The sequence below is a fragment of the Protopterus annectens genome, chromosome 9.part0, assembly GCF_019279795.1.
Source record: "Protopterus annectens isolate FY-2018-M chromosome 9.part0, PAN1.0, whole genome shotgun sequence".
In the NCBI taxonomy this organism is placed as follows: Eukaryota; Metazoa; Chordata; order Ceratodontiformes; family Protopteridae; genus Protopterus; species Protopterus annectens.
The window spans coordinates 168,350,967-168,377,215 of NC_056743.1; the positions used below are offsets into that span (position 1 = coordinate 168,350,967).

A 26,249-nucleotide genomic window follows, 5' to 3' on the forward strand; every position below is an offset into this window, starting at 1 on the left:
ATTTGTACCTTCTCTTAATGTTGATATTTCACTGCTTTATACAGACTTTCATAGAATTTCCAAAATATTTCTAGTACCTCTACAGGATCTCGTTACCTTCCTTGTTATAGGTTCCCTAAGCTTGGCGACAGACATTTCTATGTTCTTTTGCCTGAGTCATTGTGCAAAAAGTTTCTGTGCTCTAGTTACCATCAAAAAACAATTGCTTAAAAGCAATCTTTCTAAACTCATGTATATTATTGAAGTGTAATCCTTTATTTTTTGTTTAGTATTCTGTAGTTGCTCTTCTTCTTGTTCTGTGAGATTCCCCCTATTCTGCAATACTTTAACATTTGTCGTCTTCTTCTTTCGGCTTTTCCCAGTTAGGGGTCACCACAGCGGAACACCTGTCCGCTCATGATTGGCAGTGGAGTTTTATGGTGTTGAGTTGCCAGCCCGACACCCAACCTTCCACAGAAGGCACACACTCAAACCTAGGGCCAATTTAGAGTGTCCAATCCACCTACAGCATGTCTTTGGGATGTGGAAGGAAACTGGAGTACGCAGAGAAAACCCACGCAACCACAGGGAGGACATGGAGACTCCACATAGAAGGCACCCCAGCAGAGGATCGAACTGGAGAACCTCTTGCTGTGAGGCGACAACGCTAACCACTGCACCACCGTGGCTGCCCTAATTTCACTATGTCCATTACTGTAGCAATAATCCATAGCTGGGTGTGGGCAACATTGGAACTACTCACGGTTGGCGTGGCTTGGCTGCAAGGGTGAAGCCCCAGTGACCAAACAAAGCCAACCGTGGGTACATCCAGTATTACCCACACCCAGCCATGGGCTGTTGCTATTATACAATGGTGTTAGTTTTGTGTTGTGGTTATTTTAAGTGTTTACTGGTTCTGTAACAGTTTTTCTTTGTGTTAAGTATAAAGTGTGTGTGCATGCACATAGTGAAAGGGGGAGTGTGGTTAGTACAGCTGTGTCTGTAGTCATGCATTTTCTAATAGTTGCACACAAGTTAGATGTACACTGTTATTTAATATAAGTTTTGGTATTTATACTTTCCTGCAAATGCAAAGTGTATACACAGTGCTTAAGCAAGGAAGATAGTTTAGCATACCTTCACTAAACTGCAACGGCACATGTAGTGGTCTAACATTTGTCAGTCCCTCTAAATAATTATTATTACTTATTAACCATATCTCCACTTTAATTTTATCCCATTCCCTAGCTATAATTTCAGAAGAAATTTCTATCTTCTCTAATAGCTTCTGAATAATTTCCACTACCCATTCCTTAAATTCCTCTCTTTAGAGCAGATAGGTGGGAAAGCACCAGGGTCTCATTTCTGTTTCATTTCCCTGTGTTTTTATTTTAGTTATTAGGATCCAAAATGGTTATTGGGTGCATATCAAGACTTTTCAATTAAATGCACATTATTGTGAAATATAAATTCTGTCAAGCCTAGCCCAATTTTTGTATATTGGGGAATAATACGTAAATTCACACCAAACTCCTAGTACTGAAATCACATCTTCCATGCCAAATATTTATATATATATGTTTTAAAATTTACCCTCCTTTGTTATATTTTCTCTTCTGGGCCCCCCAGGCTCATCTTCACTGCTATAAATCAAATTTCTGTCCCTACCTGTAAGTGATATTCCTTGCTGAAAGCTGATCATTTCCCTTTGAATTTTCTTAAGCTCCATTACAGCAGTTTTATGTGGCATATAAATACATGACAGTGTAATCCTCCTCCCTTGCCAACAGCCCCTTAGTGCTAAAATTCTAACTTTGTTATCTCTTTTATCCTCTTCCATCACTATTGGAGCTTGTCTTGCAATTAATATAAGTACTCCTTTTTTCCTTTGTCCCAGGTAATCCACTGAATAACCATCATGAAAAACCTATCAAATTCACACTCTCAGTTCTTTCCAAGTGTATCGCCTGTAGCATAGCATATGCACTCTAGTTCTAATATAGTTCACTACTCTCTTTTTGGTATATACATTTGTCAGACTACTGACATTTAAAGACATTACAGAAAGCATCATTGTGTTAAAAAGATATTACTCCTACCTTTTACATGCAACATCTTTTTTAAGTGTCTAGTTCCAGCTTTTGTGCTACATGAATACACTGTTTGGCAAGCTGATTTTTTATACAGTTGTTTCTTATCATATCCATCTGAGCCTAAGTCACATCTTTATTGAAAGCCCTCAAACAAAAAATAAACACCCCAATACCCCAAAACCTATTAACTTAATACTGACACACAAAACTATATACATATTCAAATATTTTTACCCTCCTAACATGAGCAAGTGTCCCAAACTGTCAGCCACAGTCGCATACTAAAAAAAAGATTATCAGTGCTAAGATGCATGGTACAGACTGTGCTTCTACTATGTGCTCTCTGGTTTTGTTTTATCTTTATAGATCCCCCAGCTGGGAAAACACTTGAATACTTACTGAAAACATTACTGCCTAGCATTTTCTCTTTATCAGATTTTCTCCACAGAGACATAAGGACCAGATGCAAAGTTGCTACCAAAAGCATACATTTATTTGCAAGGAAAAAAACTTTATAATATTCAATGTTCTTCTTCATTCATTTGCTTTCTCTTAAAACTTATTACTAAATCAAGCTAAGGACCTTAATCCAGTTATTCCTCTATGCGAGAATGAGAAAAAAGTACATAAATTTTGATTTTGTTATTCCTTTTTGACCATACTTTGATTCTTATTTTTACACTGCAGTGTCTATATTTCTTAAAACTGCACATGAAGAAAGAGAAGGGGAAGAAAAAAAAAAAAACAAGAGCACCTGTTTACATAACTATCCCCAATACACTTAAAATGACTATGAAAACTTTACTATATAGCATGCAAAGAAAACCATGCACTATAAAAATATTTCTATTAAGAAAAATGTTTTACTTACAGTTAAATTTCTCTCTCCTCTTCCCTAAGTATTTTTCTGAACATTAGTGACATGAAGTAGGGCATATGCTTTTGAGTCCCCTACAAGTTTAACAAAGTCCAAAAAAGTCCAGCATTTCCAGACTTTCTTGTTCTTTCATGTTTCACAAAGATAATTATTGCTTTGTAATCCCATGTTTGTAAATTTCAAAGTTACTGGTTTTATTCCTATTCATCTCCAGCTTTAAAATCCTGTCTCTGCTTCATTTCCAATGTATTCTTGATTTTTCTAGTCAACTCTTATGCTTTTTTCCTCTCTCAAGCATTTTCTGTTGAAATATTTGAAAGGATTTCACTGGCATAGTCTCTCTGTGGTCTTTAGGGCGGCCATGGTGGTGCAGCGGTTAGCATTGTCACCTCACAGCAAGAGGTTCTCCGGTTTGATCCTTGGCTGGGGTGTCGTCTGTGTGGAGTCTGCATGTCCTCCCTGTGGTCGCGTGGGTTTCCTTCAGGTGCTCCGGTTTCCTCCCACATCCCAAAGACATGCTGTAGGTGGATTGAACACTAAATTGGCCCTAGGCGTGACTGCATGCATGTGTATGCCTTCTGTGGAAGTTTGGGTGTCGGGCTGGCAACTAGACACCATAAAAATTCTACTGCCCATCATGAGCAGACAAGTGATCCGCTGTGGTGACCCCTAACCGGGAAAAAGCCGAAAGAAGTCATCTCTGTGGTCTTTATTGCCAGAAGAACAAGTAGAATCTCCTTCTGTTCCACATCTCACTTTTTTCTGACAAACTTTTATTTCTTTCATAGCATGTTCGGCATCAAAAAATGATTTTGTCCCTCCAAAAAGAAATATTTTGAAGATAGCTAGGTGCAGTAGTTCGAATCTCATGCCTGCTTCGAGACATTCCCTAAACAGGATGAATTTACTCCTCTTTTCTTAGTGTACAGTGAGTAATTATTCTCTACAAATACTTTGCTGTCTCCCACTTTTAGCACTTGGTCCTTTTGCCACAGTTTTATCAGAATCAACTAATTCTGCTAGTAGGATTGCATCTTTACTATTGAAGGTCTAGGTTGCTTTCTCATAGCCAGGTTTGCAGCCTACACAGGATGTGCCTTTTCAATAAACAACTTTGCTGTGGAATATCAGTCCAATTGCTTATTTGTGCTGTCATAAAATTAAAACAGTCTGTTCCTTCCAGCTTCTCTGGTACAGCAGAAAATTGTAGGCTTTTCCTATGTGCTCTGTAATCCAATTCTATTATTTTTTTGAAACATCTCTTCTTGAGCAGTCTCATATTCAGCCAGCCTTTTCTTCATTCCAACCTCTGATTTTTGCAGTTTTATCACCTCATCTGACTATTTGTTTAAAGCTTCTCTCTTTCTTTTTTTCAGCCTTTTGTTGTTTGAGTTGATATACTCTGTCAGTATTTCATTTATTTTAATCAGGTCTGTGTGCAGTTGCCTTATACTTTCCTCTAGGTTACTGGAAGTCATGTCTGCAGATTGCAGTGCTTTTTGCTGAACAGCTGCAGTACTTTTACCAGTCAATGTTTTTTCTCACCATTTGTAGCTGATTTTCTTTCAGGTCCTCTATATTTCTTTTTTCCTGGCAGAGCACTTACTAGCCAGTTACTGAAATTTATCCTGAAATACAAGTCCACTGGCTTTCTCTTCTATGTTTTCGTTTTTACATTGGGAGAGGTAGAATTAAGCTGTTACTCACTGTGCAGTCATCTTGGAAGTTACCAGCATTTCTTCTTCTGCTCACTCTTCTATTTATCAAACACAACTACACAACAGTTTCAAAATCTCAGACTGTTTATAAGTAACTATAAAAAAAACAAAACAATGTTCTGTGCCTCACCAAAGTCCAGTCAAGTAAAAGAGATAAACATCCAAAAACCAAAAAGACTGGACACTGCTCGAGTACCAACTCCTTCTATTTATTAAAAAACAGACATACAAGTGATGAGCGCTTTCGGGCCTCTGCCCTTCATCAGATAAAGCATCTCCCAAAACCAAACATTTTAAAACAAATACAGACCAATAAAAAATCAGCAGAAATCAGTAAACTCAATTATCCATTTAGATTCAACTTCACATTATATAGTGAATGTGAAGTTGAATAAAAGAGGGGGTGACATTAAACAATTAACAGAGCTAGCTGAATCTAAATGGATAATTGAGTTTATGGCACACAGGAGCCCTGGGCTTAATGAAGTAATTCCTATGAGACCCGCCCTCAAGAATAGGCGGGTTTTTTACTGATTTCTACTGATTTTTTATTGGTCTGTATTTCTTTTAAAATGTTTGGTTTTGGGAGATGCTTTATCTGATGAAGGGCAGAGGCCCGAAAGCGCTCATCACTTGTGTGTCTGTTTTTTTAATAAATAGAAGGAGTTGGTACTCGAGCAGTGTCCAGTCTTTTTGGTTTTTGACTGTTTATAAGTACTATGGTCGACTCACATCTAGTTCACTACAGCACAGTATATTGTATTTATCTTTGGTCATGGCTGTGCAACCATCATGTTTGTACATTTAAGTAAAGGGTTGCAGAGTGGTCAAGGCCTCATGAAAGTACTAATATTAGAATATACTAAGTTGTGAACAGTGGGGGCCTGCTGGCAGGTATGGTGTAGTCAGCATCATTACTGCTGACTCAGGTACACAGCAGAACAAGTAAACTTCTGCATTATGACCTTACAGAATACAGAGATGTAAAGAAATAAAGTATATAGCTAGCAACATGAGGGGTATAAGTTTGCTGTTAGTTGTCAAGTTGTATTTGGTTATTTATATGGCAGACCATGGACCTGTGTGTGTAGGGTACCATTCAACTGTTGTGTTACACAGTTTGATGGCATTGGCTGGGCTAATATGGAATATCTATGAATAGTGTGTTCAGATGGAATATTCTGATGGGTTGATCAACAACAAATGGAGATGCTGACAATATATTTCTGTGTGTGTGTTTATATGTATAGACATACAGACACACACACCGCACACAGATATATATATATATATATATATATATATATATATATATATATATAGATGGATATACACACACATTTTTGATGTAAAATAATTCATTTAAATTTCTGAGTTTCTGTAGCATATATATTTTTTTGTTGGAGGAATTATGTCACAGAAAATATATGTTGCGTTAGGATTTAATGCTCACACCCACACACATGCTGAGGCACCAAAACAGACTTACAGACATATGCACAGAAAAAGACTCTCACACACACACACATCCAGCAATTACAGCCTCTTTCCTGACTGAATACACATCAGATATTTCACTGTGAGCAAATGAATGAAAAAAAATTCATACAGTGCAAGGCACTGCAATTTCCATGCCTCTCAACTGTCCTTAATTTTATTTCATATTTGCTCTGCCCCTCAAAAACTTTTGATTTTACAGTAAATCACCAATGATTAGTCAATCCACAAACCCAGGAGTTTTAGTTCTGTATTTCTTACTGCACAGACCATGAGTTTTGATGGAAAACCGCTTGTTTAATTTTCCTTTTAAGTGAATTAAGGTCATATTTAAAAACTGCCCTTGTGTTTAGTTTTTCTCATCCATTATTGCTGACTTTCTCCAGAACTCTTTTGCAAAGAAATTGAGAAGAATGCACTGTTGCTCACTCTCTCTTTCTGGATCTTTCTCATATGCACAAAAACATGACGAACTGCATTCCTTTTCCCTTTATTTTTCAAGCCATACTTAGTAAGGGGAAAGTAAAATGGCAAGTTCTTGTAACTGCTGCTGATGTTACTTTATTTTTATTTTATACTCACCAAAAAGTCACACTTAATGAGCATAACCAAGATGGTGGCCATTTGCATTTCTTCATTCAGTGCTTCATGGTAACTTAATATACTACCATAAAGCTGTGGACTTTTTATGGGCAATATAAAGAAGTTATATACTCACCATAACGTTCCATCTGAGTAGTTGTACTTCATTTGTCTTCAACCTGTGGGTTCCGGAGCTGTACTGGATCCGACACAGCTGCATCATCAGCATCTGATCTGAGCTCTCAGCTCCTCCCCATGGATCTGTATCACATTGTCAAACTTTTAAAATTCGATCATCATATGGTTGACACCATATGATCAAACTTTTAAAAGTTCGAACGTTTCAACGGAGATCTCCGTACATTGCGGAATGGTAAGATTTCCCTTTTCTGCACTGTAGTGCGATCTTGGAGTTGGTATATTTAAGGAGCGGGTGGCATGGGGATCGCAGGGGGGCTTGCTCCCCTGCTTAAACCATTCAGGTAGGTTTTTTTCTTTCTTTTTTTTTTATTACGTTTTCGAACTCTTAAAAGTTCAATCATGTGGTGTCAACCATATGACGTTTGAACTTTTAAAAGTTCAATTATGTAATATAGACGCCCTCCCCTTACCTATAATGCCTCATGTCTCCTTCCTCCCTTAAGATTGAGTTTGCTGTCCTATACCTAGCATATACCTGACCCAACAAAACCTTAGCACAACTGGCAGTGCACAAACCTGAGCCAAAGCATAGCCTAAGGTATCCCTGATGAGAACATCTTCCACTCATATAGCCAGTATCACAGTGACAAGGTAGGGGGAAGGATGGGGGCTGGTTGAAAACAAACTAAGTACAACTATTCAGATGGAATGTTACAGTGAGTACATAACTTCTTTATCTGAAGCAGTTTACTTCATTTGGTCTTCAACCTGTGGGACAGAGTCCCCAGCTACTTTGCACCTGGGAGGCCATCATGGAAGGATATATCAGACCACAGCAGATCCAAAAGATGCCCTGTTCCCGGAAATGATGTCCAATTTATAATGAAAAATGAAGGTATGAGATGAGGACCACATAGCCTCATTTAAAGGCTCACTGCTGCTTTTCTGCTGTGAAAAACATTTCTGCAGTTTGTTTCTACCTAAGTAGTGTGGGTATTTGAAGCATTGTCCATATTCAGGCTTGTGTTTGGGCCTAGTGTTTGTGGAGGCTGTGTGTCTGAGCACATGTTCAAGGAAATCTTGGTTTAGCCAAAGCCACTAGGCATTTCAGTGAGAGGGGATTGTTTATGGTCACTGACTGACGGGTCACCTGGACTACAGCTTAGAGTAAGCATCTCATTGGTTCTTTTGAGCTTTTTTTTACAGTTGTCTCAGGTTGCAACTTTGTTACCTAAGAAGTTAAGTTTGTGAGTGTTTCTGCCATTTCACACTGAGCTAATCGAAGGAAGGACACTGAGCAAACTCGGATCTATAACATATAACATTAAGTATCCTGTTTTTTTGCTTATTTTTTCAAGTTATTTATAGCACTTTATCTGCTGCATACTTTTCAAGCTAGTTTCACTGTGTGTGAGGTATTAACTGGAAATCGTCCACTTTTATTAAGCATCTGTTTGGGTTGTTTGATTCTGATCTCCTGCCAAGGAGAGTGTCATAACTCGTTTGCAGTTAAAAGCTTTCTCTAGAAGCTCCTTTATCTGTTTAAAACTTTCATTTAAAGGCTCGCTGCTGTTTTTCTGCTGTGAGAAACATTTCTGCAGTTTGTTTCCCACTCTCCCTCCCTATTTGTATGCTGTTGTTATAGTTGGTGGCTTTGCAGTTGTCCGCCTCTACTGTAAATTTGATCTGGGACACTCCTCCCAGTCTAGTCTTATTACATCATTCTACATAATACAGGAAGAACATTTGAGAAGGCCAATCCACTTAGTTCTGCTCCTCCTTTCTATCTTTCCACTTAAAAAAAAAAAAAAATTCTATGCTTGTTTCCTGCATTTCCTGTGGGTAGTCTAGTCTGGATACAGATTTGCTGTGTCCAGGACTGTTTGTGGGCTTCTGAGCCCCCAAGCCTTTCTGTGTTGGAGGGAAGCCTTCTACTTTAATTTTCTTTCTTAGAACTAGCCAGTTCTTTAGTTTCAGCACTCAAGTCTGTTTTTTTGAGCTCAGCACTTGTTCAGAACTCGTTGTAAGCACTAAATAAGCTACAAATTACTACAGCACTCAACTTTCCTCACTTGTCTAGAGAAAAAACACTTTCTAATACTTAACAAATAGGCACCTGTCCAGGCATGTCTAAGGGTCAGTTCCCTGTGTTTTCTCCTGTCTACCTGATGAATCTGGGCATCTTGGGGCAATGCAGCAATTGCCGCATGTACATAGACAATGCTGTCCTCCTACCACCCAACACTACAACATGTAAGAGATGCACTCATATAGCCAAATTGGAAGCAAATCTCTCTTCACCCAAGACTGGACTAGACAGTCAAGAGGAGAAGGTAAACACTTGCACTACACCACACTCATCACATAGTCCCTCAAAACCTATACCACCAAAACACACAAATAGAAACACAAAACACACACCTACATTCGCGGAGGCTCTCAGTAAAAACCTGCCGAAGCAACAGGGACCTCCAAAGCAGAAACACAAGCAACCTCCACCCCCAACACAACCCAAATGACACATAGCCCAAAAACTCAGTGTGCCACTCAACCACAGCCCATAAGGCATAACAACATACCCAACACTCTAGGCATAGGTGACTCTATAGTCAGGCACACTAATGTTTCACTCACCAGGCTAAACAAGGAGAAAGTTACTGTCAGCTGCCTGTCGGGTACCAGGATCCGCCACATAATGCATGCACGCAGGTCACTCCACAACAAGTATAAATATGACTCTGTCATTGTCCATGTTGGTGTGAGTGACCTGAGATGTACCTCCCTGGATTAAATGAAAAGGGACATGGAGGAGTTGTCTGATCTTGTAGCCCAGGCAGGTATGACCCTAGCCCTGAGTAGCATCCTGCCATCACTCAGAATGATACAAATACAAGGACAAAATGATTGACTTCAACAATTGGCTAAGCTTCTGGTGTCACTCTAAGGGGATCCAGTATCTGTCTGACTGGGATGACATGATCGACAAACCACGCTGCTTTGCCAGAGATGGCCAGCACCTGTCGCCCCTGGGATTCCAGATACTGGCTAAGGCCACTAGCCACCCCTAAAGTGCCTTTTTTAGGCAAGGTTCAAATGACAAATTCACCACCGTAACAGGTACAAGCAAGCAAAATCTGAGGGTATTGCTACTCAATGCTAGCAGTCTAATCCTCAAAATGCACTCACTCGAGGCACTCCTTAAAATGGAGAACATCAACATCTATGCAGTGACAGAGACCTGGTTCAAGGCTCCAGAGAGTACCCCTGCATTACCAGGCTATAATTCATACCACACCTTTCGGCCACCTAACCTGGACTGAAATACTAAAGGCGGAGGCGTGTCCATATTCATTAAGGATATCCACACCTCCAGGCTAGTTGCTCAGCATAATGCATCAGAGATTATCTAAGTGCAACTAACTCTGGGCAAGACCACAATCCAAATTGTAGCTTGCTACAGATCCCCCACCATACCCCAGGATTCCCACTCCTCATTTCATGATACACTGGAAAATATTAGGGTACAACCTAACACCCTAATAATGGGTGATTTCAACTACCCCACCATTAACTGGGAAAACTACTCATGTACCAACTCTTGTGCTCAACGTTTTCTGGAATTCATAAATTCCAATGCCTTGGATCAATTTATCCACACCCCCATCAGGGGCAGCAATATCCAAGACCTGGTTATTACCAACATGGGCAACCAGTGCTCCACACCAGAAGTCAATTCCTCGTCGGTCAGATCCGACCACAAGCGAATCACCCTAGACATCCATATCCCTCCCCCGCCCCCCATTAAGGAAACCACCGTAAAAAATTTCTCCAAAGCCAACTTCACGCTTCTTAAGACAGAAGTGGTAAACTTCACATCCATGCTGACTGACAACAGAGGTATGACTGCTGAATCCTACACAAATGCACTTTTATAAGCACTTGCACGAGTGCATGGATCGTGCAATCCCTAACAGAGCCAAGATGCTATCCTCCAAAAAATGGAAGCCAATCTGGTGGTCCCTGTCATAAACAAACTCTACAACAGAATAAAGAAACCATTGCAAAAAAAGAGTAAAATCCCATGATTGGAGGAATCCTGGTCAGCCTCAGTAAGAAGCTGAGATCCCTCATAAAATCCTCCAAAGCTAGTTATGAAAACAAAATTGCCACTGACTCTAAAGACAGCCACAAAGCATTCTATAGCTATGTCAAGTATCTCAATGGCAACACTCAGACCTGCTCTGAGTTACAGCACAATGGCACTAAATATACAGAACCAACTGATATTACCAACATCCTGGCAGATAGGTTCAGTGCTAACTTTACCCCCCTCTCATCCCCTTCTCTATACCGGAAGAATGCAAAGTTCCTGTAATCACGGCTGCACAGGTAAAAAAAAAAAAACTCTACAATGCCAAGATCACAGCATCCATGGGACCTGATAACAATCCCAGGCTGTGTTCTACATGAACTACAGAATGAATTGGCACCCCACGTAAATACCATGTTCAATCACAGCCTCACCTCAGGCTATGTGCCCACTGAATGGTGCACAGTGATGGTTATCCCACTCCACAAAGGGGTAGCCACCACGGACCCTAGAAACTACCGCCCCATTAGCCTGATGAGCCTTTTCTGCAAGGCTATGGAACATATCATGGAACTTATAAACAATGACATTGGTAATCTCTAAACTCTGGACCCCACCCAGTTCGGGTTTGTTAAAGACAGATCATGTCTCCTAAACCTGACACACTTCTTTGAAGCAGTCACCAAAGCCATAGATGAGGGTAAGGTGGTTCACACAGCCTATCTAGATCTCGCCAAGGCTTTTAATATCATCTCCCACTCTGGAATTATAGATAAACTCACTAAATTAGGTATAAATCCATCTGTCACAAGATGGGTTGCCAACTGGCTCACTGACAGAACCCAGACTGTGAAAGCAGCAGACTCCAAATCTGACTTCAGACCAGTGACAAGTGGAGTACCACAGGGTTCAGTCCTGGGTCCTCTCCAGTTTGGTATCTACTTCTCTGAAGTACAGGCTAACACAGAAGGTCTTTGGCTAACGAAGTTCACAGATGACTGCAAACTAGGAGCCATAATCAAAACTCCAAAAGATGTGGACATCCTACAAAATGGCCTCGCTGAGACAGATGCCTGGTGTCAAAGCCATGGCCTCAAGTTCAATACCAAAATGTGCACTGTCATCCCTTTTGGTAAAACATCTGTACCCATGAACTACCACATAGGTGGTAGTCTACTTCACAACGAAAGAGTGACAAGAGACCTTGGGACACAGGTGGACAGTAGTCTCTCCTATGATAATCACATCACCACAGTAGTCAGGAAATCCTTCTATGTGGCACACCTCATCACAAAAGGTTTCTCATTCAGGAAAAAAGAGGTCATTGTTCACCCTCTACTCGTCGCTCATTAGACCCATTATAGAGTACAATGCCCCTTTTGGTATGTACCTCACAAGACATCTACAACAACTGGAAAGGCCGCAGAAATACCTCACAAAGAGGATTACAGGCCTCAAACAGATGCCGTACGCAGACTGTCTCAAAAAACGGCAGCTTTACTCCATCGCATATCGCCTACTCAGAGGCGATCTCTGCCTAACACACAAAGCTATGTCAAATCCAGAGCTTTTGGACATTCTCCACTTAAAGAAATCCCAATCCCTCCAAGCTACACGCTCTAGAGACCTAAATCTTGTCACCACAATAAACAAAACATGCTGGAGAGATAGATTCCTGTCCCAGAGACTTCCCATACTCTGGAACAAACTACCTATCTATATCAAACAAAGCACCTCATTAGCATTCTTCAGGAAAAAATCTTGATGATTGGATGGGAGATAGGAAATTCACCCTGGGGATCACTTCTGTGGCTTTGCTCGATAGTGACACAGGAAAATAATTTTCTTGGGTGGCGAAAGCCAGGATACCTTTTGGCTAGGCTTGTATAGGCCCTAGGGCCAATAGCCTAGTACCTACCTTTGAACAAATATCATCCAGTGATACCCTAGAACAGAAGGTCGCTGAAGTAGCCATGGATCTGGTAGAACGAGCTTTTACTTGACCCGGCGGGTATGTCCGAAAAATGCATTGTGTGATCCACCGAGCAACTGTAACCTTAGATATTGGTTTGCCTAGGAAGGGTCTTGAGTAATAAACAAACTGTTCAGATTTTCGAAAGGCTTTTGTTCTGTGCAAATAGAATCATAATTGTCTATGCACATCTAGCAAGTGTAACTTATATTCTCCTTTGTTTTGGAATTCTGGAAAGAAGATTGGGAGATTGATTGTTTGATATTTGCTTCTAATGCCACCTTCAGAAGAGAGGAGGGACTGGTATACAAAGATACTCTATCCTTGTGAAAGATCATGTAAAGAACCTTAATAGACAGAGCCTGGAGTTATGACACTCTCCTGGCAGAGGTAATGGCAACTAAGAAAGCTGTCTTCAAAGATAAATACTGCAAATCCACTGAAGCTGCAGGTTCAAAAGGGGGCGAGACTAAAGCCTGAAGCACTTAAGTAAGGTCTCACCGTGGTGTACGATATATCCCCTCTAACCCAACAAGGGAGTCAGAGCCGAGACTCCAGGAGCCGAGATACCGAAGGGGACACAGCGCTCTGACACACTTGGGAGTCAACAGCACCCCCTCGGATCCAACCCCAAAGCTACGTCTCCAAAAGCTCGGATCCGAATTGACCGGATCTGACACACTCAAGGCAATGGCTGGCATAGAGGTACAAGGTGCGGTCGGCGCCAACCTCTTGACCCTGAGGGTCCTCGGATCCAGGGGCTCAAACAGAAGGCTCAATTGGAGAAGGAGTGATCAGCATAAAGAAAGGTTGTGAGCTCCCCCTCCAGAGGGAGAGGGGGCAGGCAAGACCCCCATCTGAATCTGGGTGCGGATAAACCTCTGCATCATCTTATCCATCTCAGCTTCACTTAAGCTCCAGGTGGAGCGGGAGGACAATGCCACAGACACTGATCTGGAGTGCTGGTGAGGGAACACCTGTACAGGTGACTGGATCCTTGACTCCTCCAGCTCTGGGGAAAACCTCTGAGAAAGGAGCCAGGGAGATCCAGGCCTAGAAATAGGCCAAGTCTTCAGCAGCAGGCCGGTCGGGGGACCGCTTCTTTGGCCTATCCTTCTTAGGCTTCTCCCCGGACCTCTTGGCGGGAGTTTGAGTCCCAGAGGCCAGGGAAGAGGAAGAACAGATGCTGCAGCAGAGGTAGGAGACATTGCAGCAGCTACCACCCCCGAAGAGGGAAGCAGGCCCTTTAAGATAAGTTCATCCCTCCTGTCCTTGAGCACCCTGTGATTAAACCCAGCACAGATAGTACAGGAGGTTTGTAGGTGGGCCACTCCCAAACACACTACACTAAGCAGGCCCAGAAAAACACACACACACAGGATATTCACTAAAGGATAAAGTTAGAAAGAAGATAAATTTTTTTTTTTTACACAACTGCGCGGGGAGGGAAAGAACAGTAAGAGAGAAAAATAGATGAACAGAGCAAAAAGCACCCAAAAAGCCACTTACAACAATCAACGATTAGCTGAGAAACCACTCCATGATGCTAGCTTTCCAGCAGCAAATGAAATCTGAAGGGAGGAAGGAGACATGGGGCATTATGGGTAAGAGGAGGAGCTGAGAGCTTGGATCAGATGCTGGTGATGCGGCTGTGTCTGATCTGGTATGGATCTGTAACCCACGTGTTGAAGACCAAATGAAGTAAACTACTTCAGATCTTTACATTAATGCACTGTTGGAGAACATTCATTCAACAAAAGAGTATCATTGCACATTCTACCCATTATCTAAAGATTATTAATCTTACTAAGCTGAGGAATCCAGCCAAAACCTAGGAATCTGTCATGCTGCATGATTCATTAGAAAGAGAATAGTTTGTGGTATAGACACTGATCAAACAAGGGTCAGGGTGTTAAGAGGTTTGACCTTATCATTAAGGGTGAATGTATGCAGATCAAATGAAATTAATTGTACTCCGTTAAAAGAATTAACCAAGGAGATGGCTGGCTATAAGATGAAATTTAAGTCAAATAAAACAGCAAAAATACTAAGTAAGGTGAAAATGTGATAGAATTAATGGATACCAACAAAGAGGTGCACAAATATAACTTGTAACTGAAATTGAAGTCTCATGTACTGTGTGTGCTAAAAATATATCAGGGATCACTGTCCTGGACTACTCAAAGGAAAATAAATAAAATTAGTTGTGTGTTGGCAAGGGTTTAGCTAGGCATACTCAGTGTACTGAAACAAGTAAATTATTTTCTGAGCATCTCTTGCAAATGTCAACACTCAAAAAGCACAGAATGTTTAGAACTGTGTAAATGAATATTCACAGTATAGCGGTACACAAAGAATTCTTGTGCAAAAGGAATACACCTATAAAACTATCTTTTTATGGATATATTTTATTTTATTTATTTTACATTTGTTGACTGGGCTAGTCTAACTGGATATATGTCCATTTTCAGTAGAGGCCCGAGGAGAAAAGCTCCATAAAGAAAAACAAAGCAAATAATAGCAACAATAGATATAATTCAATTACCAGCCAAAAAATAGCTATTTACATGGTAACATAGTAAATCATGATAGATAACAAATGACGTTTTTTTTTTTTTTTTTACCTAGCAATCATAGAAGAATAAAGTATTTAGAAGGGTGTGAGACGTTCCACATCAAGGGTGTGTATGTCAGAGAACAACACGTAATTATTTACAAGGAAGTTACACATTACTTAAAAAGTAGTGAGTCATCTCTAAGGCAGTGAGACATTCCTAAGTAGGGTTACCACCTGTTCCACTTTGTGAGGGACAGTCCCTCTTTGAACAGTTGTGTCTTGACAAAATATATTAAAAATGGCAAATGTCCTGAGACTGTAGGACATAATTATGCCCCATATTTTATGTAATAGTTGCATAAAATAGTTATTTCTGCATCTAAAATACCTAAATGTTACAAGAAACAGAATAAGCAACTAAACTGCTACAAAAATAAGCTTTTATTTAGGCAAAAAAGTAAAGTTCTATCCTTTGTACTGACTGTGGGTATGTGTCGGCCTGTAAAATCTGATGTGTGTCCCGAAAATGTCCCACTTTGGCCATTTGAAAAGGTGGCAACCCTATTCCTAAGACCCTTGTTGGGTATGATCATCCTAACATGTAATAGTATCATAGAGGAGTGGGTTTTGTACAGTGTGAAACTAGCTAGTTGATAAGATTAAGAGGAAAACATGATGAGGAATCTTAGTCACAGTTCGTACAAGGACATAGCCAGTGGGTTGAAAGGTATATTTTGAGTTTTTTTTTAAATAGTGGAGTTGAAGAAAGAGATGTGAGTTCACTGGGAAGTAGGTTCCAGATTTTACCCACAGTGTTAGACAAAAGGGAGTCTCCTGCTTTATTATTGGGTTTTTGTCTAGATACAACTAGTTCATTTGCTGAGCGTAGGTTAGTAAGATTTTTATATGGGGTGATTAGACTCATGAGAATTGGTGTATTGTTTGGATGATATACGGTCTTATGGGTAATAAGTTGGTGGAATTGAATTTGATTTTGCAGCTCAAGCCAACCCAGTTGTTTCAGGTTTAGGCAGTGGTGGGTTCTATAAGGGGGAGCCAGTTGCAAATCTGGCAATGTTATTGTAGGAGGTTGTCAGCTTGTTGAAGTTGTTTTTGATAGATTAGTGTATATAGGAGAGGCATAGAGGAGAGTTGAAATGAGGCGGGTGTGGGCAATTGTAGTTCTAGCTCAGGGAGTAAGGAAGGGTTTAATCTTATAGAGGGAGCCTAGTTTTCTGTTAACTGATTTTATTGTGGTGCTGATATGAGTATCATAGTTGAGGTTGTGGTCTACTGTTACTCCTAAGAGTTTGGTGGTAGTGTCAGGAGATATGACTGTGCCATTATTAGATTTGATTATGAAGTCAATTGGGGTGGACTTCTGTGTGGGAGTAAAGAGCAATAATTTAGTCTTCTTGGGATTAAGGAGGAGACAGTGCTGTAAGAATCATTTTTCCACTAATTCAAAAACATTTTTGGTAAGGGACTGCAGTTCAGATGGTCCAGAAACGAAGCATATTAATGTGGAGTTGTCTGCATATTGTATGCAAGTAGCTTGAGGGATGTTTAGATTTAGATTGTTAATAAAAACTGAGAATAGAAGAGAGTCCAATACAGAACCTTGGGTACACCAAGGGTGACAGGAAGGTGGTTATAAATTGTAACACTTGAAAATAACATGTTTCTTCTCATGTATCTGGGGCTAGCATATTGAGGGCTGAGTACATTTTTAAAATGACAAGTGGGTAGTGGGGGGGCAGCAACATTAGGTTTGAGTACAAAATGTAAATCTCTGGCTACACCCCTGTGTGTTGGTGCTGATGAAGACTTGAAATAGGAAAGTGTGAAATCAAGATAGTATGACTTCAAATTAAATGTAAGCAAATGCAAAATAATAGTGACAAGTCTTAAATACACGGGTCATATTCTAACATCAGAGGGCCTGAAACTTGACAAAGAGAAAGTCAGAGCTGTTATGCAAATTAAAGACAGGACACCAGCAGGCATCACAGAAGTTTTTGGAATGACACGGTCTTGCAATCTTTGTGTCCACCAGTGGGTGTTGTATTTAGGCTACTCAACTGTCTATCAAGCCTTAAGCTGAGTAAGAACCTATTAATGCAAGAACCTAAAACATATCTGATACTCAAGTCTGTCAGAAAACTGTCAGATCAGGATCTAGCCTGGGATTGGAGTTCTGGATAGGAACGATTTGAAATGTTCAGCAAACTAGTTACAGATATACACCAGGATTATAGCACTAGGATGTGAATATGTCAGTTATGGTGTACGCAAATTCCTGTCAGACTATAGGAGCTACAATCTTCAAGACAGTAGTTCACCAGCCTATGATTAACAGATGTGCAAAACAGATATGCCAACACAGAAAAAAATTACAGCAAAAGTGTATGTTAAAATAAGTTAGATTTAAACAGACCATAACCCTTTGCAATGCATATACAAAGCATCACAAGAATGAAGTGTTAGTTGATTTACATATGTATAATTTGACAGAAAGGATCATGTACATGTGTTTATTACAACATATCTATCAGAGGATCAAGAAGAACAGTTAGACGATTCACCAGAGATCCTCTGGGTATGAAGCAGCACCCAAGAACAGAAGAAAAAGTAAAAGAGCTCCACAGATGTACTGACAAGGACTTATAACTGCAGTTACTAAAATAAGTTTTAGTAAGAGGCTGATTAGAGCATAAATAATCAGTAAAGACAGAAATTTGGATTTTTTTTCCAAGAAAATAAAAACATGGCAAGGTCTTAGTGAATAAACTCCTCATAGAAGCTAGATGCTCATCCACAGTGTCCGTACTACTTTCTGAGGATTCTGACAAACTTTCATCTGTTACTTGTATATTAAATATGTTGATTATTCGTGTAATACACTACAAACACTGCTATTGGTAATGTGAAACCTAAGCTACGTACAAACATGTAGAAACAGTGAATTGTTACTACAAAAATTTTACTTGGGAAATCAAAAGAACTATTTCTAAATATTCACTTTCAGTACAAATTCGAGACACGAGGTAGGTAGACCTTGAAATTGTTCCATATCTTGCAGCAACATGTTTTCTCAAGAAATGCAGCATTGACAGATTAAGCCAATATTTTTCATTAGAAAATATTTATTTTCTGTTTGACATACGTGGATGAAACTGAAGTTCTCCATTAGGCCCTCCTGGAGGCAGAACCTGCTGTGTTTTCTTCATTTCCATCTGCTCCACTACCTGAAGGAAAGAAACAACAAAAAAAAACAATGAGCAAAGAGAGCATTTTTAAACAGTACTGTGAAACATGGATTCTCTTCCTACCTACCACTGCAAAAGAAGGAACCAAGCAGGAAATTAAGCCAAACTGAAATAGTTTAACAAAATCAACACAGACAATAAACAAGTCTCAAATGCATTAAGAACTTTAGTTTTAACTGAATTACACAAACTACTGACATACTAAGAATGGTAAAGGACATTTAAAATTACAAACTATTAGCCTCACAGTAAACTAATTATTTTACTTAGAGACTGGTGTTAACCAACTTCCCCATGAATATAAAACCTCAAGGTAATTCTAACACTGTGCTGGTGGTGCATATGATTACACAGCTGAACTATCCTCAAGAAAGATTATAAAATCATGGCACATTTAGAGACAACAGTGTGTTCTAAATGCTTACTAAACCACAAAAACTGCACACCATTGTTTTCCATATTTACTACAACAAAATGCTGCTTTTTAATACAAACAAATGTTAAACTTTGAAAAGCTACTGTGCTGTACCAGTAAAATATGATATAACCTACTTATAGGTTCATAGGTTTGTAGTAGGCTAATGTCCCTGGAGCCTTTACAAGCCTAACCCAAAAACATTGCCCAGGCACCGTGTCACCCGATATTAGTTCACAGTGCCCCTATCCAATAGGCAACTGAAATGATCCCTGGAGTGAACTTTCTGTTACCTATCCACTTGTCAAGATTTCTCTTGAAGAGGGCTAGCGAAGTGCTCTGCTTGACATGAATGAGCAGCTTATTCCACAGTATGGGCAGTCTTTGGGAGATGTACCTGTCTCTCCAGCATGTTCTGTTAATTGTGGTAATGAGGTTATGATCTCTGGAGTGTGTGGCGCGGGGGATTGGGATTTCTTTAGGTGAAGTATTTCAAGTAGAGCTGGGCTGGACATGGCTTTGTAAGTCAAGCAGAGATCACGTCTAAGTAGATAAGAGACTGAGAACAGCTGAAGTTTCTTGAGTCTGTCCATGCAGGACATGTGTTCAAGGCCTAGGATCCTTTTTGTGAGGTACTTTTGTGGCCTCTCCAGCTGTTGTAGGTGTCTGGTCAGGTACATGTCAAATGGGGTGTTATAGTCGATAATTGGTCTAATGAAGGATGAGTAGAGAGGGATGATGACCTCTTTCTTCCTGGATGCGAAACCGATGTGCCACATAGAAGGTCTTTCTGACCACAGGAGCAATGTGGTGGTCGAAGGTGAGGTGGCTATCAACCTCGGTGCTCAGATCTCTTATGGCCCCTTCAGTGTTCAGTGGGCTCCCATCAATGTGGTAATTCATGAGAATTGAGTTTTTTCCAAAGGGAATGATCATGCATTTTTTGGCATTAAGCTTCAGGTCATAGTTCCAACACCATTCATTGGTCTCAGAGAGGTCCTTTTGTAGGATGTCTGCATCACTTGGGGAGTTGATAATGACTCCTAGCTTGCAGTCATCAGGGAACTTGGTCAGCCAAAGTCCTTCTGTGTTGGCCTGGATGTCTGAGAAGTAGATGCCAAACAGGAGAGGGCCCAGGACTGTGACCTGTGGTACTCCACTCATGACTGGTTGATAGTCTAACTTGGAATCTGCAGCTTTCATTCTGTGGGTCATGTCTGTGAGCCAATTTGCAACCCGCCTAGTGATGTAAGGCTTGATGCTTAGTTTGGTGAGTTTATCAATGATACCGGAGTGGGGAATGGTATTAAAGGCCTTAGCCAGGTCGAGGTAGGCTGTATGCACCTACCTTACCCTCATCCACAGCCTTGGTGACTGCCTCGAAGAAGTCAACCAGGTTTCTGCAGGCAGGATCTCCCCTTGACAAACGCAAATGGTGTGGGGTCAAGAGTTTGGAGATTGCTTATGTCTTTTTTTAAGCAGGTCTATGATGATGCGCTCCATAGCTTTGCATACCAGATTTGTCAGTCTAATGGGGCAATAGTTCCCAGGGTCTGTAGTTGCTCCCATTTTATGGAGTGGGATGACTGTAGCAGTGCACCATTCTTTAGCGACATAGCCTGAGGTAAGACTGTGATTGAACAGGGCACACAGATGTGCCAGTTCATTTTGAAGCTCATGTAGGATGCAGCCAGGGATATTATCAGGTCCCATGGATGCTGTTGGCTTTGGACAATGCAGTTTTTACCTGTGCCGCAGAAATGGTGGGTACCAGGATTTCTTCTGGTATTGTGATAGGGCCCTTGGGGGGGTAAAGTTGGCACTGAATTTGTCGGCCAGTATGTTGGCTATATCTGTTGGCTCAGAATAAAAGGTGCCATTGTGCAATAATTCAGAGCAAATCAGGGTATTGCCTTTGAGGTTTTTGATATAGCTATAGAATGCTTGTCAGCCACAATTCTGCCTTCATAGCTGGCTTTAGAGGATTTGATAAGGGATCTCAGCTTTTTGTTAAGACTGATAAGGGAGGTTTTCCAGTCTTGTGACCTCATTTTTATCTGCAGCAGTTTCTTCCTTCAGTTGTACAGTTTATTGATGGCTGGGGACCACCAGATTGGCTTCCTTTTTTGGAGGAGAGCATCTTAGTTCTATTTGGTATGGCAAAGTCTATGCCTTTGTGTACATGCTCGTACAGTATATTGGTGTATGATTCGGCAATCATGCAGCTATTTTCCATTGGCATGGGTGCCAAGAAGTTAGCTACCTCTGTTTTTAAGAGCCCAAAGTCAGCTTTAGAGAAGTTTTTCAGGGTGGTCACCTTAGTGGGGGTGTAGGTGAGATGGAGACTTCCATGGTGATCAGTTTGTGGTCAGATTTAATGAGGGAAGAATCGACTATAGGTGTGGAGCAACGGTCTCCCATGTAGGTGATAACCAGGTCGAGGATGTTGCTTCCTCTAGTGGGGGTCAGAACGAGCTGGTCCAGGGCATTGGAATTGATAAATTCCAGAAAGCGTTGGGCCTGTACATTGGTACTTGAATAGTTTGCCCAGTTGATGGAAGGGTAGTTGATGTCACTCAGTATGAGAATATTGGGTTGGACCATGATAGATTCCAGGGTGTATAGGAACTTGGAGTGGGAGTCTAGGGGCATGTTTGTGGTTCTGTAGCAGGCTATGAATTGTATTGCCATCTTATCCAGTGTTAGTTGTACTTGAAGTATCTCGGATTCATTGTGCTGGGCTATCAGTCTAAAGGTGTGCGTATCCTTTAAGAACATGGAAACACCACTGCCTTTGGAGCTTCCAGTCGTATTCTGGGGCCGAAAAGTATGGAATGAGTTGTAGCCTGGCAGTGCAGGGGTGCTTTCTGCCTCTTTAAACCAGGTCTCCGTTACAGCACATATGTTGATATTTTCCATTTTTAGGAGATTTAGACTTCTAGCACTGAGCAGCATGACTCAGATTGCATTTGTTTGTAGCTGTTACAGTGGAATTCTGGTCTTTGGAACACTGCCTAAAAAAGGCACTATAGGGCTGGCAAGAGCCTTAGCCAGTACCCAGAATCCCAGTGCTGACAGATTAGGCCATCTCTGGCAAAGCATCGTGGTCTGTTGATCATGTCATCCTAGGAAGACATACTGGATCCCCTTAGAATGACACCAGAAACTTAGCCAATTGTTGAAATCAATCATTTTCCGCTCATACTGTGGTACCATTCTGGGTAACAGTAGAATACTGCTCAGGGATAGGGCCATATCTGCCTGGGCCACATAATCCAAGAGTTCCTTCACATCTCTTTTCATGTAGTCCAAGGAGGTATGTCTTGGGTCATTCACACCTACATGGACAATGACAGTCATATTTGTACTTGTGGAGTGACCTGAATGCATGTGTTATGTGGCGGATCCTGGCACCTGTTAGACAACTGACTGTCACCTTCTTCTTGTTCAACCTAGTTAGTGGAACATCAGTGTGCCTCATAACTGAGTCTCCTATGATTAGTACATTGGGCAAAGTGTTTTGCCTTAAGGGCTTGAGTTGAGGGGCACACTGTGGTGGACAGCTATGTGTTCTGGGGTTGGTGTTGTGTTGTGGTAGTAGAGTGTGTTTCTGTCTCGGGGGGGGGGGTCTCTGTTGTTTGGGTAGATTTTTATTGAGAGCCTCTGTGAAGGTGGGTGTATGGTTTGTGTTTTATGTGTGGGTTGCGATGGTTGGTGTTTTGGGGGGCTGTGTGTTTTATGCAGTGAGTCGCAGGTGTTGACCTTCTCCTCTTAACCAGCTAGTCTGGTCTTGGTTGGAGCGTGCACTGCTTCCAGTTTGGTGATATAAGTGCATCTCTCACAGGTAGGGAGGTAAGAGGAGAGGGTTGTCTGTGTACATCAGACAGTTGCCACACTGTCTCAGAATGTCCAGTTGCACCAGGTTAGCAGGAGAAAGCACAGGAAATTGCCCTACACTCATACCAGGAGGGGTGGTCATAACTAATAAGTACTGGTGCTGTTACTGCATAGGAACAGCTAGTGCTGACAACACCCAAGTGTGTTACAATAAATGCTACTGTTAAGAGTGCTAGCCGATTAAGCAAACTGAATTGCAAGTAGTACAAAAACAAGCACGTTCTAAGGGGAAAACTGAAGAATAGACTTTCTGGCACCAGTAGTAGTTTACCTCAGCTGAGCGCTGCTGCACGGTCAGCAAACACGGGCTTTTAAACCAGAAAGTTGAAAGGGATGGAAAAAATGCCCAAATGGCCAATAACCTACAATTTCTGGACCAGAAACCACTCCTTTTGTGGCAGATAGGCTACCTAGTGCTTACCACTCCCACTGGTAAGCTAGAAGGCTTCTCTCCAACACAGAAAGGTCTGGGGGCTCAAAAAGTTACAAAATAGTTCTGGATACAGCAAATCTGTACCTGGACTAGACTAGTTACAGGAAAGGCAGGAAACAAGCTTGTTTTTTTTTTCCAGAAAGCAGTTAGAACAGTAACAAAAACTTTAAATACAGTACATGTTAGTACACTTGAGTGTGTAGCAATATTAAGGCAAATACAGTTTAAAAAAAAAAGTTCAGTTACAGATTTGCTGTTCTAAACTGTTTCTAAGTTTCTTGGAGGCCATTGCTTTCTTGGGCCAAAGGGAAGTCTCTGTGTTCATCAGTGGCAGTGGTAAACACTGAACAGCCTGCCTGCCCCTGTGGGAGTGGTTACTGCCTAGAAACTGTAGTTTTATTGGCCATTTTGGTTCAATTCCAAACTCCTTGATCCCCCTCTCTTAAAACCCTCTTTTGCGCGTTTTTGCTCATAGCGCAGCATCTGGCAGCGCTGCTTAATCAGGTTTAAACTATTCCCAGCTCCAAAAAGGCTGCTCTTCACTTTTTCACTTAGAACTGTTCCAAATCGCAAAGTAAGCACTCTATTTTCCTTCTAAAACCCAGCAGTAGCTAGGATAAGTGTCTTATAAGTAAGCACCAATAAACTAAAGCACTACACCCTCTTATACTCCCTTTAAGTACTTGGCTCCCTATTGGTCCTTTTTTGATCAAGTCATAAAGTAATTCCTTATACTATTCTGGCATGTCCAAAAGTCAATTTCAGGTTTACTCTCCAGTCCAGCTGGTGAATATGGGAATCTTGAGGCAATGTTACAACTGCCTTACGTACACAGACCACCCTCTCCTCTTCTCAACAAGCTCAAATATATGTGAGAGATGCAACTATACAGCCAAACTGGAGGCTGAGCTCTCTCAACATAGTACTGGCACGGTCAGTCTGGAGGAGAAGGTAATCACACACACCACAAAATCCAGTCTCACATAGACCTATCGCAACAGCAAACCAAACACAAACACACAAAAACATACTCGGAGGCTCTAAATAAAAATCTGCCCAAGCAACAGAGACCTCCAAAGCAGACATCCAAGCAACTGCTACCCCACAACAATACCCATGTATCACATAGTTCACAAAGTCAGTGTGCCACACAGTCACAGCCCTTAAGGCTAAACAACACACCTAATACACTTGTAATAGGTGACTCTATTGTCAGACACACTGACGTCCCTCTCACCAGGCTGAACAAGGAGAAGGTCACTGTAAGCAGCCTGTTGGGTGCCAGGATCCGCCACATAACACAAGCACTCAGGTCACTCTAAAGCAAGTACAAATATGACTCCGTCATTGTCCATGCTGGTGTGAATGACCTGAGACGTACCTCCCTGGATTACATGAAGAGAGACATAGAGGAGCTCTCTGATCATGTGGCCCAGGCTGGTATGACCCTGACCTTGAGAAGCATCTTACCCTCACCAAGAATGATACCACAGTATAAAGACAAAATGATCAATTTCAACAATTGGCTAAAGTATTGGTGCCACTCAAATGGGATCCAGTGTCTGTCAGCCTGGGATGACATGCTTGACAAGCCACATTACCTCGCTAGGGACAGCTTACACCTGTCACCCCTGGGTTTTCTAATACTGGCCAAGGCTCTTGCCACCCCCATAGTGCCTTTTTTAGGCAAGGCTCAAAAGACAAACCCACCTCCTCAGACAACACAAGGAAAAAGAAACTAAGGGTAATGCTGCTCAATGCCAGAAGTCTAAACCTCAAGATACATGCACTCGAGGCTCTCCTCAGTATGGAGAATATCGATATCTGTGCAGTAACAGAAACCTGGTTCAAGGCTCCCGAGAGCACCCCAGCACTACCACGCTATACCTCATACCATGCTTTTCGGCCCCAAAACTCGGACCGAACCACAAGAGGAGGGGGAGTATCCATATTCATCAAAGATATCCATACCTCCAGGCTAGTGGCACTGCACGAAGCATCTGAGACCATCCATGTGCAACTAACAGTGGGAAAAACTGCCTTCCAGTTTGTAGCCTGCTAGAGACCACCCTCCTAAACTCAGGAACCCCACTCGGCTTTCCTGAAGACACTGGAGAATATGAAGGTCTCTCCAAACATCATTATATTGGGTGACTTTAACTACCCAAACATAGACTGGGAGCACTACTCAAGCCCCAACACCCTAGCCCAACGGTTCCTAGAATTTATAAACTCAAATGCTATGGAACAACTGGTCACCACTCCCACAAGAGGGGAATACATATTGGACCTGATTATCACCAACATGGGGACTCTATGTTCCATACCAGAGGTATACCCTCATTGGTAAGATCTGACCATAAATTAATCACTATGGACATCCATATCCCGTCCCCACCCCCAGCAAAGGAAACCACGGTCAAAAACTTCTCAAAAGCAAACTTCCCACTTCTCAAAACCGAGGTGGAATCCTTCAAAGCCCCAGGGCCAGTGGAAAATATGGTCCAAACCACAGAATCCTTTACAAACGTATTCTATGGATACCTACATGAATGCATGGATTGTGCTATCCCAAATAAAACCAAGACACACTCCTCCAAAGGCAGGAGACCTGTCTGGTGGACCCCAGCCATAAATAAGCTGTACAACAGAAGGAGGAAGCTACTACATGATAGAGCAAAATCCCTGAAATGGAAGGCAACTCTGATCAGTACTAGCAAGAAACTACG

At 41.4% G+C, this 26,249-nt stretch overlaps 1 protein-coding gene across 3 annotated transcripts in view; it reads right to left on the reverse strand.

Moving 5' to 3' along the window:
* NUCB2 (nucleobindin 2) overlaps nt 1–26,249 on the reverse strand; it is a 736,170-nt gene that overhangs the window by 16,580 nt on the left and 693,341 nt on the right. For all 3 annotated transcript variants that reach the window (XM_044082707.1, XM_044082708.1, XM_044082709.1), the window contains exon 13: nt 18,673–18,754. In XM_044082707.1, the coding sequence (XP_043938642.1) occupies nt 18,673–18,754 (82 nt within the window). The remainder of the gene's footprint in view (nt 1–18,672; nt 18,755–26,249) is intronic.